At 46.0% G+C, this 19341-nt stretch overlaps 1 protein-coding gene across 4 annotated transcripts in view; it reads left to right on the top strand.

Moving 5' to 3' along the window:
- TMCC3 (transmembrane and coiled-coil domain family 3) overlaps positions 1–19341 on the top strand; it is a 276456-nt gene that overhangs the window by 244088 nt on the left and 13027 nt on the right. For 2 of the 4 annotated variants that reach the window (XM_028105449.2, XM_028105448.2), the window contains exons 2-4: positions 6182–7086; positions 9431–9566; positions 14735–19196. In XM_028105449.2, coding sequence (XP_027961250.1) covers positions 6182–7086; positions 9431–9566; positions 14735–15037 — 1344 coding nt within the window. In that variant the 3' untranslated portion in view covers positions 15038–19196. Of the gene's footprint in view, positions 1–6181; positions 7087–9430; positions 9567–14734; positions 19197–19341 lie in introns of those variants that run through there. The other 2 variants (XR_003609629.2, XM_028105450.2) reach the window with 2 other exon arrangements.

The following is a 19341-nucleotide window of genomic DNA, read 5'->3' as shown; positions in this document are numbered from 1 at the left end:
TATTTATTTGACAGAGACAGAGAGAGCACAAGTAGGCAGAGGGGTAGGCAGAGGGAGAGGGAGAAGCGGGCTTCCTGCCGAGCAGAGAGCCCGATGCGGGGCTCAATCCCAGAACCCTGGGATTGTGACCTGAGCTGAAGGCAGCCGCTTAACTGACTGAGCCACCCAGGCGTCCCACAGATATATTCCTTATAAGCCTTGCTTTTCTCATCAGATAGGGTTAGCATGAAGGATATGTGAATACTAAAAAAACTATGTAGCACAATATGTGACTCATCCCACAAATACTCAGTCATTGTTAGGCAGGTAGACTCTAGAGACAGACTGCCTGGGTTTCAGTCCTCACTCTACCACTTTTACTAGTTGTGTGCCACTAGGCAACTTCTCTGGGCCTGGTTTTCTCATTTGTAAAATAGTAATAACAGTAGAACCTATCTCAGAATTTTTAACAAATGAGATGCCACGCATGTCCCTAACATGACATTTTTGTCCTGGGCATGTGGTAGGATTTTACTTCCCCTGTTGTGTATATCCCTTGAGATCAGCTAAGCCCAGTGCAGTGAACAGGGGAAACCACAGGTGTCTCTTCTGGTGGGAGTCTTTAGGCCCCAGTGAATGATTCGCCGAGTTCCCTGCCCGGCCACGGCCACCGGCAACATGGCATGCTCCCTCATAGCCCCGGGCCTTCGGCTGATTGCCAGCCATCTTGTTAGTATGAGCAAGAAAGGAACTTTTTCTTTTTTTCCTTTCTTTCTTTTTTTTTTTTTTTTTAAGCCACTGAGATTTTGGCATTATTGCCACAGCGAAGCCTAGCACATTATGACTGGCAAGCCACAGGAACAGCCCTGCCTCTGGACTTGAAGTTAGATTTTGGCCAAAATGAGTGAGAGGACAGAATGTCAGCTGTGTTGGCTTGGACACCTGGCCACAAGGACTTGTGAGCGCCTTTGGATACTTGCAGCTCCTTTGGGGGCCTTGCAAGCACCCTCCTGTGTGCTGGGAAGTACCTGTTGCTTGGGAAATGACAGCCGGTTTGAAGGACCTGACTCTTTCATTGTACGACTGATGAGCTCGAGCAGCTTTCCTTAATGCCAGAGGTTCATCGTCTCGGGCCTCGGCTGTTCTCTCTCCCTAGTTCTGACCTCTCCGTGTGTCCGCATGTTCTGGCCCCTCTGTGAGTCCCAGAGCCTCAGCCCGTGCCCTCCAGGCATCCACCATGCCCGCCCCCCCCGCCGCCCCATTCTTCGCTTTCCCTTTCCCAGTTCTCTTGGGTGGGGTTTTGTGTGGTGTGCCTTGGCCCAGGCTATCCTTCCCTTTCGTTCATTTTCCTCGGGAGCTTTTAGGGGTTAAACGTGCAACGTCATGGAGAGAGCCCTCTTTGGAAGCCTGCACAGTGTTCGAGCAGCCCTGTACTGTCAGCGACTGAGCTGGGCCTGGCTTCCCGGTGAGCAAGGTGAGCTCACTTAACGCTGTGTTGGAAGCTTGCATTGTTGCAGAGATGACTCAGTGTCCGTTTTTGACATTAGTCCAGGGCTTAGGCTTTTCTGTAGCCTTTGTTCCAGAACATTGAGGTGACAGGGGAAATGTTTCTGCTGCCGGAAGGAAAATGTTATTAGGAATGGCTTTTCACTAGGATGCTGGTGGTCTGCCTTTCTCATACACTGAGAATAACCGGGTAATTCCAAGTGTACTGAAAGGGGCTAGCAGTCATTTTTTAAAAATAGCATCTCTTCTGCCAAAATGGTAATTTGTGTTTATTATCTTTTTTGAGTTGGAAAATACGGAAACATAATAAGAAGAATGACTCCCCTTAACCCCACTGTGCAAAGATAACCATTGTGTGGAGCTTGTTTTCCTTTCCATTTTTACACACAGGTACATTTTTAAACGAGATTAGAATGACAACAATAGCAAACCATTTTTTGAAATCATCCTCTGTGCCAGGAACTCTTTAAGTACTTCATGTGCCTTGTCTCCTTTATTCCTCACAACTCTTTGAAGAAGGACTATCTCTATTTGACAGAAGAGGAAACTGAGACACAGAAAGGCGAGGTCATTTTTCCAAAGTCACACAGCTCATAAGAGTGGCATCAAGACCGAAACCAAACTCTTGTCTCCAGAGCCCAGGGTCTTGACTATTTCATGATAACGTGTCACAGTAAAGATAGCTTGGATTAAATTTCATGGAATTTTCCAGTGTTAGCTCTGAGTGCTCTGGCTTGAACTCCTTATAGATGAGGAAATTGAAGCCTACAGAAGTGACCTGATTTAGCTAAGAACACATAACCAATTGCTGTCAGTGCCCAAACTGGAACGTGCATCTTCTGTTGCACACAGTTCATGTGCACGTTGATGCCGGTCAGCCAGGAAGATTTGTCCTCCGTGGGTCCTGCCCTGAAATGGCTGTACTGCGTGCAGGTACCCACAGGGCTGGCTCCAGATTAAATGGAGGACGGAGGACGCCCACAGCCTTCTCCCCAGCTCATAGAGGAAATTTCCCTCCGAGTTTAGGGAACATATGGGCAACTAGTAGTGATGTGTACAGCTGGCTCTTAATTACCCTGCAGAGCTAGGGCTATAAAAGGCTATAAAAAGGTGTGGCCCAACAATAGTTTCAACCTTCTACCCTCATCAAACATTTTTAACTGAGATTTGCTGACGAGCAGTAAGATTGATTGATTTGAGCTTTGAATGCTGTCACTTTCCCCAACCTGGACTCTCGAGGACATGCCAAGCATTGTTATAAGTTTAAAGTGAGTCAAAAGTCAGGCAACTCTCTGTGCGGAAACATTCCTGAGTGTTCGAGGCTGTCCTGACCCATCGGGTCGCCAGTGCTGGATGGCCCCTGTGGTGGGGTCGAGGATTAAAGGAGGAACAGGTGGTGATTTATTGCTGCCTTTGGGAAGGTAAGGTGTAAAAGCCTCTGCATCTTCCAACATGGTGGACTTCTCAGTACCAAGCAGGTTTGGGTGGTTTTTCTTAAAATAACTTAATCTGATCTTTGAGCTCCAGTAAAAACAAGGTCTTAGAACTCTCACGGACAAAGTGGAGCAAAAAAGACAAGAAGAATGAGTGATAACTCGTCAAAACTAAGGCATGCTGTTAGAAGTGAGGCTCGTGGTTACCCCCGGAGATGGGGGTGAGGTACTTATGATTGAAGGGGGTACGGGGAGCTTCAGTTTTGTTTTATTGGGTTTTTTTGTCTGTTTTTTAGAGAGGGAGGGAGGGAGACGGGTTGAGAGAATCTTAAGCAGGCTCCATGCCCAGCACAGAGCCTAACTCGGGGCTTGATCTCACAACCCTGAGATCACGACCTGAGCTGAAATCAAGAGCCAGAGGCTTGACTGACTGAGCCACCCAGGCGCCCCTTTGTTTTTGTTTGTTTTGTTTTACTGGGTCCTGGTTATACAGTATATCCAGTTTGTGAAAGTTCATTGAGCTTTATTCTTCTTAAATGTGTTCTTTTCTGTGTTTAAATTATACTTCAAAGTTTAAAAGTCTTTATTTGTATTTGTGTTACCTTGTTGCACACTGATCCTCAGAAAAATCTCCATTTAGTTGAACCAGTCTGAAATGATATAGAACTTATTACCCAGCTATTGGGAAAACAGCTCTGCCTGAAATTATCAGGTCCATACGTTCTGTCCAAGGTCATTTTCTTGATTCTATTAAAATATATCTTAAGTGATTTCAATGTGACTCTCCTAGACTAAAGAATGATGTCATTTGAGTTCAGCAAACATTATTGACAGCCTCGTGTGAATAGGGACAGAGCTAACACTACAGACTGGGTATAGTATGACACATCTCTCACCTGAAGGAGCCTGTACTCTGTGGGAGGTCGAATCCACGGACGAGAGATAAAAGGATGCTTCAGGTGGTGCCACAAAAGCAATATGGAAGATCACAGAAAGAATAGGCAGCTTTCTGATGGACTAGGAACAGCTTCATGGCATAAGTGGGATTTTTAAGAGGATCTTCCAGAATATGTGAGATTTTGATGAGCAGAAGTGGATGGGTGGTAGATGGGACCCTTCATATGAGAAAATCCATAGATAATTCACATACATTCTGGGAACTTTGGGTTGTATGATTCACTTAAGATGATCCATTAGGTGCCAGGTGAGGCCTGACAGGTAAGCGAGGCCTTATAGTGGCCGGGTTGTATTATTTAATTTGGGAGGCTTTGGGGAGCCAAAGAAAGTTTCTGAGAAGTAGAATAGCATAATCAGATCAGTGAATATCTCCACTGAAATCAAATTTTGTAGCTTCTTGATTGTATAGTTACTACAGATTGCCCTGTCTGCCTCAAATAGTCATTTTCTAGATTTTGTGCATTCTGTGTTACTGTATTTGAACCCATTCCTGTTTGGGTTCACTAGCGAGCCATAGGTACCTAGTTTCCTTGAGCTCCCCGTGGTCATCTCTCTGGGACTTGAAGATGATGATCCTATACTTTCTTTATTCCCTACACCCATCCTTCCATCTTGACCAGGTGACGTCACAATTTTTTTATCCTTTTTTCTAGTCTTACAAGTGATTTGGTATTTATTGCCTTCCAGCCTTTCCTACATGATGCTCTTCTGCCAGATAAAAACACCCAGTGTTTCTTATTTGTAGCAAAATTGTGTGCTGGAGGAGAGGGGCCAAGAAATAATGTTAACAAACTTTTGTGAATTGGGTAGGAGGACTGACTCACCAACCTGGGATTGTGTCCCACTACGCCATTGGGCTCCTTCTTCTGGGAACAAGCACTGGGTAGGATTTTTTGTGGGACAAAGTGTTAATACTTCATTGTTGGAAATGAATGCATTCAAGTCTGGGTCACTTGGGCAGGGGAGATGTGTTAGTATCTTATTTATGTTTTGCTGTTTCTGCCTACTCTTCCCTAAAACACAAGATAACTTGTGCTGAATATTGTCTCCCGTTTGGTCTCCATTGAGACTCTGTGTCAAGGCATTATTTTAATCAAAGGGCAGTTAACTTGACAAGTAAGTTGCTTTGGTTGACATGTTACGAACCTTTGTTTAGAGATTGCATTCAGACCCTACAAAAGCTTGTCTTTAGTCCTTGGGGACATCTTGGTAGGGTGTCCTGATGTAGAAAGAGAATCCAGTTAGGGTGACTTGGGTTCAAATCCTGCCTCTTGCCATCTCAATTTGTATGTACATGGGTTTAATGTAGTCTCTATCTGGCATGGTAGTGAGGATTGAACAAGATGACACATACAAACATCCATAGTACCTGGCACCCAGACTACCTTTGCCTTTCCCTTTCGGAGCGCAAACTAGTTACGCTCCTCGCCACGGTGCTCAGTGATACTTTGCACTTCTTCCCCAGGTGGCCCTTCAGGGAGAAAGTCACTTCGCTTGGTATTACCACTTGTTCTTGTTTTTAAATCACTTCAGTCATGGTTCGAGGTTGTTCGTTTCCACATCTAAATACAGTTGTATTACTCAGTAAAATTAATCTCCTATCACATCTGTTTAATGATTCCATTAAGAAAATAATTTCTTGTGTTGATGAATGTACCTGCTGGAACTATTTTCTCATTTTTCTGTTACATGATTGGGTTCTGAATTGGGTGCATTTCCCACAGTGCTGCAATTCACAGTGAATGGGGCGTGGCAGACACCCCAGTTACCTGGGCATTTTGGGAAATTAGCACTGATTGGTAACCTCATGCCATTATGCATTTTCTACCCTGGCAACTGGCAGTTGTCATCTAATCAGACAAAGCATCAGACACCCTGGGAGCCCAGCATCTCACAGTTTGATAGTATACATGGATGCAGGATGGAGTTGGACTGCCCTCTATTCAACGGGGGAGGATAGTGTAGGGAGTTTTTATCTCATGAATACTTGCGGTTTAAAGATGTATGTATTTCCTTGAGAGAGAGAGCGCACACACATGAGTGGGGAGGGGGAGAGAAAATCTCAAGCAGACTCCCTGCTGATCGCGGAGCCCGCACGGGGCTCGATCTCATGACCCAGAGATCATGACCCAAGCCGAAACCAAGAGTCCGACATTCAACCGCCTGAGCCCCCCAGGTGCCCCTCAATACTTGCAGTTTAAAAATCTGGGACCTGAAGTATGTCTGTTGTGTGTGCACAGATTCTCTCCCCAAAAACTGTGCCTTTGACTTCCAACCTTAAAGTGCTTCTTCCCTGTCTCGTGCAGGTAGAACGTCATGACATGAATACCTTAAGCCTGCCCCCGAACATTCGCCGAGGGGGGTCAGACACCAACCTCAACTTTGACGTACCAGATGGCATCCTGGACTTCCACAAGGTCAAACTCAGTGCAGACAGCCTGAAACAGAAAATCCTGAAGGTGACAGAGCAGATAAAAATTGAGCAGACGTCCCGCGATGGGAATGTTGCGGAGTATCTGAAACTGGTCAGCAGTGCGGATAAGCAGCAGGCCGGCCGCATCAAACAGGTCTTCGAGAAGAAGAATCAGAAGTCCGCTCACTCCATCGCCCAGCTCCAGAAGAAGTTAGAGCAGTATCACAGAAAGCTCAGGGAGCTCGAACAGAACGGAGCCTCCAGAAGCTCCAAGGACATTTGCAAAGACAACCTCCACTCTCTGAGAGATGCCTCCGCGAAGTCTCGAACTGCTCCCCATGGCCCGGAGTGCGGGAAGTCAGGCATGCCAGGCGTGTCCCTCACTCCGCCCGTGTTTGTCTTCAGCAAGTCCAGAGAGTTCGCCAACCTGATCCGGAATAAGTTCGGCAGCGCCGACAACATCGCGCACTTGAAAAATTCCTTAGAGGAGTTTCGGCCCGAGGGGAGTCCCCGGGCCTACGGGGGCAGCGCCACCATCGTGAACAAACCCAAGTACGGCAGCGACGACGAGTGTTCAAGCGGCACGTCGGGCTCCGCCGACAGTAACGGGAACCAGTCCTTCGGGGCCAGCGGAGCCGGCGCGCTGGACAGCCAGGGCAAGCTGACCGTGATCCTGGAGGAACTGAGGGAGATCAAGGACACGCAGGCTCAGCTGGCTGAGGACATCGAAGCGCTCAAAGTGCAGTTCAAGAGAGAATATGGTTTTATTTCTCAGACACTGCAAGAGGAAAGATACAGGTATTTCAGCTTATTCTCCTGCAGTTCTTTCAGAAGCGTGACTCACTGCCGCCAGATTGCCTTCTTGAAAGTGGTATGCCGATGGTTGTATTTTCCACGAATGTGGATATGGATCAAAAAAGTTAAGAATCAGTAGTTTTTTTCCTACCTCATGGTGCTAAGCTTTATAACTTGTGACTTACAGTTTGACACTTTAGAGAAAGTCGTGTGAGTCTTTTAAAATATCACTGTGTGGTCTATGACTCGTGCACGCTAAGCTCCTGATTCAGTAGACTTCTGTGTTGCAGTTTCATTACACTAATTCACAGATCTGTATTTTATTTTCCCCTGTCGTAACTGTCAAGTAAAAAACCACTGCGTTGTTCAACAAGGTCGATTTTCTTTGCTACATCAATCTTAAGGTCTTCATGTAGTACACATTTTTTTATATACTATATTTTGCACATTAAACTTTTCTCCTTAAATGAAGAGTCTTCAAAAGAAATCTTAAGAGTAGAATGTAAATTCAAATTTTGAGAATTATATTAGCTGATTTTAAAAGGTATTTTGTAGGCTGGTTCTGTGTGCTTATAAGTTATTAATAAAAATATTAATAAAAAGTGATTTTCCACCATTTCCCCAGTATAAAGATTCCCCAAAGTTTTTTTTTAAGCTTTATTTTTTTAAGTTATCTCTACACCAGCGTGAGGCTTGAACCCACAACTCTGAGATCAAGAGTTGTACATTCCACTGACCGAGCCAGCCAAGTGCCCCCAAAAGTTAATTTCTTTTTTTCGGACAAAATGAATATGTTAACTTGTAAAAATGTAGATTAAAAATATTCAATGCCCGTTACATATTGTAAGATTAAACTTTAAATTTTACTTACACATTTTATATCTCCTACATGGTATTAATTTAGAAATGTGGCTTTTTTTCCAGCTCTTATGTTTTATTCAACAGTTTTTTAAAACTTTCAGCATACATCTTTGACTTTGGTTTCTTTGTCACATAACTATTATTGAGTCACAGGTTTTCCAGAGAATATTGACTTTAATTCCATCTGAATAGTTTGGCATACAGTACTCTTTGGATCCAAATTTTATCCCATCACAAATACCCATTTACATAAATGTAGGACAGTTTTTGTTCTTGTTTGTCATATAGATATGTTTGTGATCTTCAGGAGTTAGCCACTGACTGTATTGCTTGCTATAAGAGATCTTTAAAAGGCTTTTACACCAACATTGGATACCTGTGAAGTCCTAGCTGAGAATAATCATTAAATCTGCATTAAATTTTTTTGGTCTTTTTTTCCTGAGGTATAATTGACATATGATCTCTCAATCTCTCTCCCTCCCTCCTTCCCTCTCTCTCTCTCTCTCTCTCTCTCTCTTTCTCTCTCTCGCCCTTTAATGATTCTATCAGGTGACCCCATAAGCATCTAACACTGACATTGGTAGAAGTCATTTCGGACTAAGGCATTCCCCAAATAGTGCTTCCTGTTTTCAAATAAACATTATAAGTTTTTGAATATAATAAGACCAGTCCCTCTTCTGTGAGGAAAATGGGAGGTGGGAATGGAAATCTTTGTTCTTCTGTCACTTAAGATTTGGACTTCTGGAAATGCCAACCGATAAGCTATTTATAATTTGTAATGAGCTTAATTTTTCATCGGCACTTAAGTTCCAAGAACTGAAACATGTTTTCAGAATTAGAGGATACATTGGGAAATGGTGGAATTGGCTCTAGTCGAGAAGTTGGTTCTCTCCTTGTGGCCTCTGGTGTGGAGAGCCGTGCTCGTGAACCAGAAGGCTCTGTGCAGGCAGGAGGCGGGGGAGCCCTGGGGTGCCAGGCAGCCCTGTCTCTTGACCAACCCTGGTGAACGTGTCAGGTCTGTTCTGTCATCAACCGCAACCAGTGAAGGTGCTTGTCTGATGTGGGTGGAAATGCCGAATTTGGTGTGCGTGTCACCTCAGGAGTGAGGACAGAGAAGTTAAGATGGTAGAGACCGGTCCTTCCTAGAGCTGGAATTCAGTGTTCTCCAAAAGCGTGTTCCCCACAGCTAGATGTAGTCTTTTTTTTTTTTTAATTTTATTTATTTATTTGACAGAGAGAGAGCACAGCATGGGGGGCCGGAGGCAGAGGGAGAGGGAGAAGCAGGCCCCCCGCCGAGCAGGGAGCCTGATGCGGGGCTCCATCCCAGGACCCCAGGATCGTGACCCGAGCCGAAGGCAGACGCCTAACGACTGAGCCACCCAGGCGCCCCTAGACCTGTTTCTTTTGGAAACATAGTCTTCCAGGGACTGAGAACAAGGAGGCATTTGGAGTGTCACACTCAGAATCAGCTCCTCTCTTTGCAAAGGTACGAGCACCTGGAAGACCAGCTGCATGACCTGACAGACCTGCACCAGCATGAGACCGCCGGCCTGAAGCAGGGGCTGGCCAGCATCGAGGAGAAGGTGGCCTACCAGGCCTATGAGCGCTCCCGGGACATCCAGGTACCGTTCCTCTCATCACGACACGCTCACACGGGCTCGTCCCAGCCTCTAACTCATTTAACAAACTGTAAACGCATTACCCCTGAGCCCTAAAGGATTTCTGGCACGGGGAGCAAAATGGTTTCTCGGCACCATCATCTTCCACCTCATTAGCCCCATTAGCTCATGTCAGAAGTGTCACTGAGTAAAGCGGCTATTCTCTGTGTACCTTTTTGGGTTAACAGATATTTATTATCTACCCAAGACCGTTGCCTGTAACCTCTCCCGCTCCCCCACCCCCACCACCAAAACTGCTAAAACTTTCTAAACATGAGGCAGACCTTGCCTTCAAGAAGCTTACTTGAGTGGGGGTGGGGGGAGTCAGGATTAGGTCAGCTGCCAAGCAGCTCAAGAAAACATGAGCAGGGGCCAAGTGACATGGTGCAGATGGTGAAAGCCACGGGACTCAGACACACAGTGGCCAACAAGCTAGGAACTAGTGGGGCATTCGGTCATTCTGTGGTGAAATCTTGCATTTCAGTCTCAGGTCTGGCATTTACCAGCTGTGTAACCCTGAGCAAGCCTTGAATCTATTTACTCATCTGCACAATAGTAGATTTGATAGCTGTAAGAATTTCCAGGACTTGAGTGCATACCATGTGCCATGTGCTAGCAAAACACTCAACATGCCTTTTCCCTCGCCTTCTACTCCTTACAACAACAATTGCTTTAAAGCAATTCCTACTATTTTCCCCATTCCTCAGATGTGGAGACTAAGGCAGAGAGGTTAAGTGACTTGGACCAAGATCTTGCCAACAGTCCTTGAGTAAGGAATGTGAAAGAATGTCCAGAGAGAGTGGGACTTGCAGGGATGGTAGGATCTGGAAGGAAGGAAGGAAGGAAGGAAGGGCTTGCGTCAGTATAAATGAAGGCATGTTTCAGTATTAATACGATGGTAGCATGGTAGTGAAACAACCGTGGGCTTCTGGAATGCTTTTTTTTTTCCCCTACTACCAGAGGGTCTCTTTCTTGTCTCTCAGTTTTACTGAGCTATGATTGACGTATCACTTTGCATTACTAACTGTGATCTCCACAGTCTCGTTAACATCCGTCACCTCACACAGTTAACTCATTTTTTTCTTGCGATGAGAACTTTTAAGACCTATTCTCCTGGCAGCTGTCAAATATACAAGACAGAAAGGTTAACTAGTCACCATGCTGCACATTACATCCTCAGGACTTACCTGTCTTATAACTAGAAGTTTGTACCTTTTGCTACTTTCACCCATTTCCCCTCCCCTGCCCCCCCCCCCCGCCCCCGGCAACCACCCATCTGTTTCTGTGAGTTTGGTTTTGTTAGATTCCACATATAAGTGAGATCACAGAGCCTGTTCGTCTTCCTCTGTCTGACTCATCACACTCAGCACCTTCCCTCCAGGTCCATCCATGTTGTCGCACACGACAGGATTGCCTTCTTTCTCGCGGCCGCATAATACTCCGTGGTGTGTTGTGTGTACGGATACCACATTTCTTTGTTCATCTGTTGATGGACTCTTGGGTTGTTTCCGTGTCTTCACTGTTGTCGGTAATGCTGCAGTGAACATGGGGGTGGGGATCTCTCTTCTAGGAACTGATTCCATTTCCTTCGGGTATATACTCAAAAGTGGAATTGCTGAATCGTACAGCAGTTCTATTTTTAATTTTTTAAGGAACTGCTATGCTGTTTTCCATAGCGACTGCCGAAATTTACATCCCATTGATCTTTTTTTTTTTTTAAAAAAGAAGTATACTCTCCACGTAGCGCTCAGCTCCGTTTTTACAACTTTCCTTTGTAGGCAGTGGTTATTTTCTCCACTCTGCGAGGGAGAACACTGAAACATAAAGGGAGATTTTCCCCCCCAGTGTGTGAGCTGGAGTCTCAGCTGCCCACGTTCTGTTCTACTCTGTGTTGTGGGCTGTGAGTCTGTGCCAATCCCAGGCATCTACTTGGACGGTTCTGGGAGCCGGAGTGTCCGACCGAGCTGGTGGCAGACACTGGCCTCTGAGGAGCGTGGTGGAGATTTTGCCCCTGCTCTGGGTTAGGACACTCTCCTTCACCACGGACCGGTTGAAGGAGTTTGACCCATTTAAATGTTAAGTGTTGCAAGGTGAACAGTGCAGTCGGTTTTATTAGAACATTCTGTTTTTAGAACATATCTGGGATGCCACTGGATTATGTCTAAATATGTGGTTTTCTTATTTAGGGGAAAGTTTGGGTTAATACTGTTCTTTTTTAAGGGAACCTACTTTAGGGATGCATGGGTAGGATAAAGGGAGGGACGTCACAGAGGGAGCTTCACGATTCAGAAGAGTTCATTTGAACATTTTTCGGGTTTCATCTCTAACTCAGAAGTGCAAGGAGGACATCCGTGTGAGTGACTGGACAGTCGTCTTTGTTAAGAGAGTGAGAACCCTGGGGCACCTGGGTGGCTCAGTTGGTTACAGATCTGCCTTCGGCTCAGGTCATGATCCCAGCATCCTGGGATCGAGCCCCGCATCGGGCTCCCTGCTCAGCGGGGAGCCTGCTTCTCCCTCTGACCCTCTCCCCTCTCATGCTGTTTCTCTCTCGCTTGCTCTCTAATAAATAAATAAATAAATAAAATCTTAAAAAAAGAGAGAGAGAGAGAGTGAGAATCCTGCCTCTGCACTTACGGTGTGACCCTGGACAAGCTGGCTCCCTCTGCCTCAGTTTCCCTTTGCCTCAGTGTGTAAAATGGAAATAGCAATGAGCTTTGCCTCAAAAGTTGTCAGGAGGATTAGATGGGATAATACACAGAAAGTCCTTAAATCTCTGCCTGATAATAGGCAGCCAGAAGAGAATTCTTACACTGGGGAGAAGCCATGTTCCTCGGGGCTCTTGGTGGTTGGGCCCGCTCAGCTTCCTCGTTCTTTCTCGGCTGTTTTGTTCTCCCAGACAGGGCTCCGCTGCGCACGAGCCGGCGTGGGTGAGGGTGCCTGTTGCCCCTGGGACACCAGGGTTTTACTGTGTTAAGAAATCGAGTTTTGTTTTTTATCACCCTTGAATTCCCAATTAAAAAAGGCTTAAGGGTAATTCGGTCTGTTGTCCGTCCTCGTCCCGGTAAGTGACACACTGGACCCGAGGAAGTACTAAAGATGGTGGGGCCGCGTCTCTCTTGGTGGGGGCTCTAACGAAAATTCCTTGCAATTCACTAAATTTTCTGGATTTTTTTTTTGATAAAAAATGAATAGCAGTTTTAAGGTGATTCAATTCTTAGATCAGCCTATTTATATATGTAATTTGTGTACCCAACTAAAGATGGATGAATTTGCCAAAATGTTGGTCTTCTGTCTAGTCTGTCACCTTCTCCGTGGCGTGTCTAAAATGGAGGACACGTTGGGCTCGAGCAGTTGAAAAGAATGCAGGGTTTCCGGGGCACGTGCCTATCCTAGAGAGCCAGCACTGCTTCGGATGTGAAGATCTGAGGAAGTTTTGCCTTCTCTGTTGCTGACCCATGTAATGGAAATACTATAGTGACAGAGAACTCTGATCTTCGATGCACAGTATATTCAGCAGGAGAAAAGCAAATCAGTGTCACAGCTCTTAGGGTTCCTTAAAAACCTGAGAAGACAGCTGTGTTGTAATGGAGCAAACACATCTTGGTAAATGAGTCCGACGGTAGGCCAGAGAGCTCAGAGGGGCTCACCGTACTGCCTCTTGTTGGGTCCGTTTCTCCCGAGACGTAGGGTCCTTCCTGGCACGCAGCCTGCACCTGGCTGATGGCCGCCCTGTCCTCCTGCAGCTGTGGACTGTCGGTTGGGGGAGACTTCACCGCCCCTGATGGCGCCGGGAGGGTTGCTCTCAGGACAGGACAGTGGAGGAGGTGGGACCTGAAAGGGGAGGGAGATCCACCGGTGAAGAGGGGAGGGAGTGGGGAGGCAGACATTTCAGGCACAGTACCAAGGCCCCAAACGTGATTCTTTTCCAAACCCGAAGAAGCCTGTATGGCCAGAGCCTGGTGAGCGGGGCAGAGGGCTGGCGTTACGTGAGGCAGGAGAGAGCAGGGAGACTGAGGGGAGAGAAACGGCCCTGAAGTTAGATACCGGCTGCGCATGGGTGGGCTTGGGTGACCAGAGGAGAGCGGTGTCTGGTAGGAGGACCCGGGCGGGTCAGGTGCTGTTTTCTGAGGAAAGGAGCACCAGAAGGGGGTCGGCGCTGACGGCAGGCACAGGGGAAGGTGCAGGACACGAAGCCACATTTGCACATGCTGCATTTGAGGTGCTTTTAAGAAGCTTAGATGGAGAGGGACGCCTGGGTGGCTCGGTCAAGCATCTGCCTTCGGCTCAGGTCACGGTCCCAGGGTCCTGGGATCGAGCCCCGCATCGGGCTCCCTGCTCAGCGGGGGGCCTGCTTCTCCCTCTGCCTCCGCTCCCCCCCACCCCCCAACTCATACATGCTCTCTCTCTCTCATTCACTCTCTCAAATGCAATATCAAGGAGGCATGTAGAGTCAATCTCACAAGAGACAACTGGGCCAGAGAGGTATTTGGAGTTAGCTGTGACTTAGTAATTAAAGTGTTAGAAAGAATGAGAACTAGGGAGAATGTGTGGCCCTGGACGGTGTCCTGAGCAACAGCATTCAAAGAGCGGACGAGAGCAGGGTTGCCCGCCGTCTGTCCTGTCCCCATCCCGTCTCCCTTCGTCCTCCAGGCTCTGCAGGTGGCTGCACACAGTCTGAGCAGTGGAAATAAGGACTAGCAGTTGGAGATACCACCTGCTGTGCGGCTGGAGGTCGTCCGCTGTCCCAAAATGGAACCCCACCACTCCTCTCGTTTGTCCCCAAGGATACCAACAGATGCCAATATTTTACGTACTTTATTTCAAATACAAGTAGACTCAACACACTTAGCTGTAAGCCCCCATTGATGGTATTTTATGGTTGCATACACATGCTCATTCTGTCAAGAAAACAGAATAAATGAGCCTTGGGATTCTCATTTTCCTTGTTTGTCGTCATCATCATCATCATCATCATCGTCGTCGTCGTCATCATCACCGTCCGCTTGGCTGTTGGCAGCTGCCTTGGCCTCGAGCATCCTGAGCTGGGGGCTTTCATGCATGTCTAAGCATGCGCTCACATGTTGCCCCTGGTCTCAGCAGCGTCTGACCCTTGCTGTCCCTCTTGCCCCCAGGAAGCCCTGGAGTCCTGCCAGACGCGCATCTCTAAGCTGGAGCTGCACCAGCAAGAGCAGCAGGCTCTGCAGACAGATGCCGTGAACGCCAAGGTCATCCTGGGGAAGTGCATCAACGTGATCCTGGCCTTCATGACAGTTGTGCTCGTGTGCGTGTCTACCGTCGCCAGGTTTGTCTCGCCCATGATGAAGAGCCGCCTCCACATCCTTGGCACCTTCTTCGCTGTGACGCTTCTTGCAATATTCTGTAAAAACTGGGACCATATCGTGTGTGCCATAGAAAGGATCATAATACCCAGATGAAGCCACCGGCTCTTGTCTTCACGTTCTTTCATGTTTCTGTGTTAAAGACAACTCTGTGCATACTACCAAATTTTAAAGCGAACACTTGTGCTGACTCGAGCCGACCAGGCCTGGGCTGTGCATTGTAAACATCTCCGTCCCCTCACGCCGTGGTAGCTGCCAGGTCCGCTCCTGTTCTCGGTGAGTGTGGACCTGTGGCAGAGCTCGCCCCACGTTGCTCACTGCCTTAATCAGACCAGATTTCCTGCCCTCCTGACTAGCCCAGCATGGTAAACCTCTGGTCATCGAGCGTTTGGCGTAATTAATGACCCGCACGAAACGGGGTGTTAAGTCTCTGTCTCCCTTAAGTTTCCATCAAAATTGAGCTTCACAGTTGCTGGTGGTGGCATTTTGCCTGAGTCCCGTAAGCAGCAAGGATGTGGCAGGACTTGGGCAAGGGACGAAATGCAGGCGTTGGCCACAGTGGGCATTTGCGGCCTATGGAAGTACAGTAAATCCTGCATAACCCGTTCCGCTGGTCCACAGAGGACACTAGGTCCCATGTGTTCCCCTTGTCCACAGTGGTCCCTTGTGTGGGACTCGCCATAACGTGGAAATTTGACAGCACACCTGTGTATCCATAGAAGTCCAACTTAGATGTTCTCTTGCACTTTAAATGGTCACACAGGAAGATCTATGAGCGAGGCTGTGGCCTTCTTACACCCAGGGAGCCGCATGCCCGATTCTATCTTAAGTGGCTCCTGAATGCCTCGCTTTCAAGCACGCAGAAATGCTTCCAAATCCCACGTCAAAATGTGGCTCGAACATGAGTGTAGGCTCCCGTAAGCACCACTCTGGAGGTTTGCTTTGCAGCAAATCTTAATTGTGATAAACCCCCTGTGAGGATGTGATTCACTTTATTCACCGGTCTTGGGAGGGATTGTAAAGCTTACCGCACATGTGAAAACAAGTGATGCTCATGTTGTGGGTTTTTGTTTTTTTTTTTTTCTTTAAGAAGGACAGCAGAATTGTACTGTGTGAGGTGAAAGTCCACTGAGGTAGGGGCCCTGGAAGCAGGAGGAAGGCAGGGCGTGTGATCTAAGGGGGTGGCAGTCGGATGAAGACTGAGGGGGTCCTTGGAGAACCCCGTAAGACCAGCCACAATCTGATGAATTAGACCTGGTGTCTGGTTGTCATTGTCTCTTAGGATCTCCCTGAAGTGCCACAGGAACGGCGAGGCCACGCTTCTTCCCCTGAGGTGAAAGCCTTCAAAGGTTAACAGCTTCTGCCTCTTAGGGCGATGCTGCTCACTACTTTCAGCCCAGATGATATTTCCCTTTAAATCTTTTTCTCTCAGATGATACTTCCCTTTAAATCTTTTTCTCTCTGTACCTAATGAAGATGAAGCTAGAAGATTTTAATGGAAACTGCTGTTCGGTCCTTCCTCCCACCATCCGCTCTGTTATCTGAAGGCGTAAAGATGTATGTTAGTGTACATTTTCTTCCAGAAAACATCGAATTGCCTGGATTTAAATTAAGTGCAATATTTTGCGAACAGCTGCTCTTAGGGAAACCTCCTGAAAAACATGTGACAGTGTACCATGGTTTGAGAGAATGGAATAGTCAAGCATTTGGTACAAGTCCAGTGTGAGTGAGACTCAGACAACTCAAGCTTTCTTCTTCTTTTTTTAACTTTACAGTTCAGTGTTCTTAGTAAATTCACAAACTTATGCAACTATGCCCACTATCTTAATTCCAGACTCGAGCTTTTTAAAATGGTAAGCATCATTACATGACATCTTTGCCTGTACGGATTTCGGATTTAGGGACGAAGGAGCTTACCAGCCCCACCCCCGTCTCGTGGCTGTGTCCCCTTCCGCTGTCAGACTCTCCCTTGTTCTGCCAAGTTGGCTGTAAATACACTGTGATCCATCACATCCAGGGGACAGAAAAGAGTTCCAGATCCAGGGAAGAGAAAGAGAAAGAATGGTGTGCTTCCTTTTGCTTCTATATTTTAATGGCCAGCATTCCCCTTTACCTGTGGGCATCAGGCTCCATTTGGCCGAGGGCAGGATGTAACTTCCCTTGGGTCAAGCTGGATCCTGGTGGGTGCCTCTCGATGTCTGTGAATCTTTCCAAGGCACTTTGGAGATGCCAGGGGTTGCGGTGGACGTAGCTGCTGCTGTTAATTTAGAGAGAGTGAGTGAGATGTCTAACCCACAGGCCACCATGCTCCACTCAGCCTTGGCTTTGACGCTTCCCAGGCCTGCTCCCCACTGAGAGAAGGAGGGAAGAAAATGGAAAACAGCACCCGCCACCCCCTTCAGTCTGGAGCTGTTAACAGAAGCTGCTAGAAACTGGCTCTGTTCTGAAATATTCCAGGGGCTAAATCATCCCACCTGATCATGATTTCTTTGCACAGAATTTGTATTTCCAGTGATTCTTATTAGATGTCAAATAACCTTATTTTCACTTGGATGTGCTCAACCTACATGGCATATTTATTTTAGAGTCTTGTTGAAAGTTCATGAAGCTTTTTAATAAGCTGATATACTCCAAGGAGACCTTTACTCTCTGCAGTTTACTGTTCTCTTCTTAAGGAATAAACACTCCCATTATGTGTTTTCTTTCCTGTGTAAGGGGATTAAATACAATTTTATAACTTATTCAATTAAAAAATTGTGATCCAGCTAGGACGTATCCTGGAATTGTTTATTTATATTTAAGTCAACGAATCCTTTTTCCCCACCTTTCATTGGTAGGAAACATCTTGTACGTACCTGAAAACAAAATCAGTTGTGAGATGGGCAGGCACCTGCTCACTTAGCGAACTGGATGTTGCATTCTAGCACAGGATTTTTTTGTGACATGCTATTTTCATGATCACCAAGATAATGATAGTTTGCTGGGGACAAAACAAAAACCCAAAAATACTCTTCTGTGGGCTTTAAGTTGGTTATTGCAGCTTACGTTTTGAGTATGATGAAGCCAGAATAAAACATCCTACCCATCCCCCGCCAAATTCAAACTGCAATGAAGCAGTAAGTCAAAGTCCTCCATTGCTGGTTTTGTATGGAGAGTAGGATCAGTCCCAAGTTTCTAGCATGTACCATTAGTGGTTTTGCTTCTGTGATCACAATGAACTATTGATAGACTGAGATTTTCGGAAACTCCCCGCCCCTTCTCCCATAATGCAGTTAGTTATTCCTTTCTGTCAATTAGCATCCATGGGACCTCAGCCCTTCTGCTTTGTCACTCTTGTTTTCATTGAAATATTGCCCTGCTAGGTATGTTGATTGCCTTGCTATTTCTTCAGCATATCAGGTTTAATTATGGGATCGATAACAGTGACGGGAATTGGATTCCCTCAGGCACCTAATTATCTGTGTCCTTTTGGGTTGGATTTTAAATACCGAAATGTTTTGCATCAGAGGAACATGTTTGTGTTGAATCTAAGTATAGTTGTTATCAGTTTGGAAAAGCATTTCAAGATGCTTATTAATATGAACATGTGTAATTAAACAACCTATTTTGCGTATTTCTATAATTTTGAGGAGTGAGCCAGGGAAGAGCAAATGGCATTATTTAAAATTCAGAGCTTTATCTGGAGAGAGGTGTTTCCAAAAAAAAGTTTAGCCCATGTGCTAAGGAAGGAGTTGGTCTAAAGAGATAAATCACCGAAAAGAATGATATTGGCCTATTTACATCAAAAGTAGTTAAGAAACTAAAAGGTACAGTTAACACGAGTTTGGTAACCCAGAAGACACAAAGCAGATCTAACCTATACTTTTCTAAAGTCAGTGCAATTCTCTGTTTATAAGAAGCTGGAAAGTAATGTACCTTGATTGTTTTAGGAATAATTTATATGTTGCAATTTTAATTTATTTAAAATGTGTCTCCTGTCTTTGTCCTAAGAGAAATATTTCAACAGGACGTGCTCTGTGTTTAAGATATGTTTAGGCAGTAGTTAACAGTTCTGAAATGGAAACTAGAAATGTTCATTGTGAGGTCTTTTGCAGAATTTCCATTTTGTGAGATACTATGTAGTTCCACGTCAGCCTACAATTGTAAATTCTCTGTAGATTGTCACCCTCTTCAAAGCTGGTGCCATTATTTTTTTAAATAAACATTTGATGTTAGCTTTGATGTTAAATAAAGAGTTAGATTTCTTAAATTGTCATATTTGTCAGAGCACATCTCAGTAGAAGTGTGTGTGTGTGTGTGTGTGTAAAATCAATTTTTCACTGGGTTTTGTTTTTTACAACATTTTAAGGTTCATAGCAAACTTGATCAGAAGGTACAGCGATATCCAGGGCGTCTGGGTG

The sequence above is a fragment of the Eumetopias jubatus genome, unplaced genomic scaffold (assembly GCF_037043125.1).
Source record: "Eumetopias jubatus isolate StellerSeaLion01/CBP00866 unplaced genomic scaffold, mEumJub1_p1.0 scaffold_8, whole genome shotgun sequence".
Taxonomy (NCBI): domain Eukaryota; kingdom Metazoa; phylum Chordata; class Mammalia; order Carnivora; family Otariidae; genus Eumetopias; species Eumetopias jubatus.
Note: the sequence above shows the minus strand (reverse complement) of the source record. Positions and strands in the feature narration are given on the sequence as shown.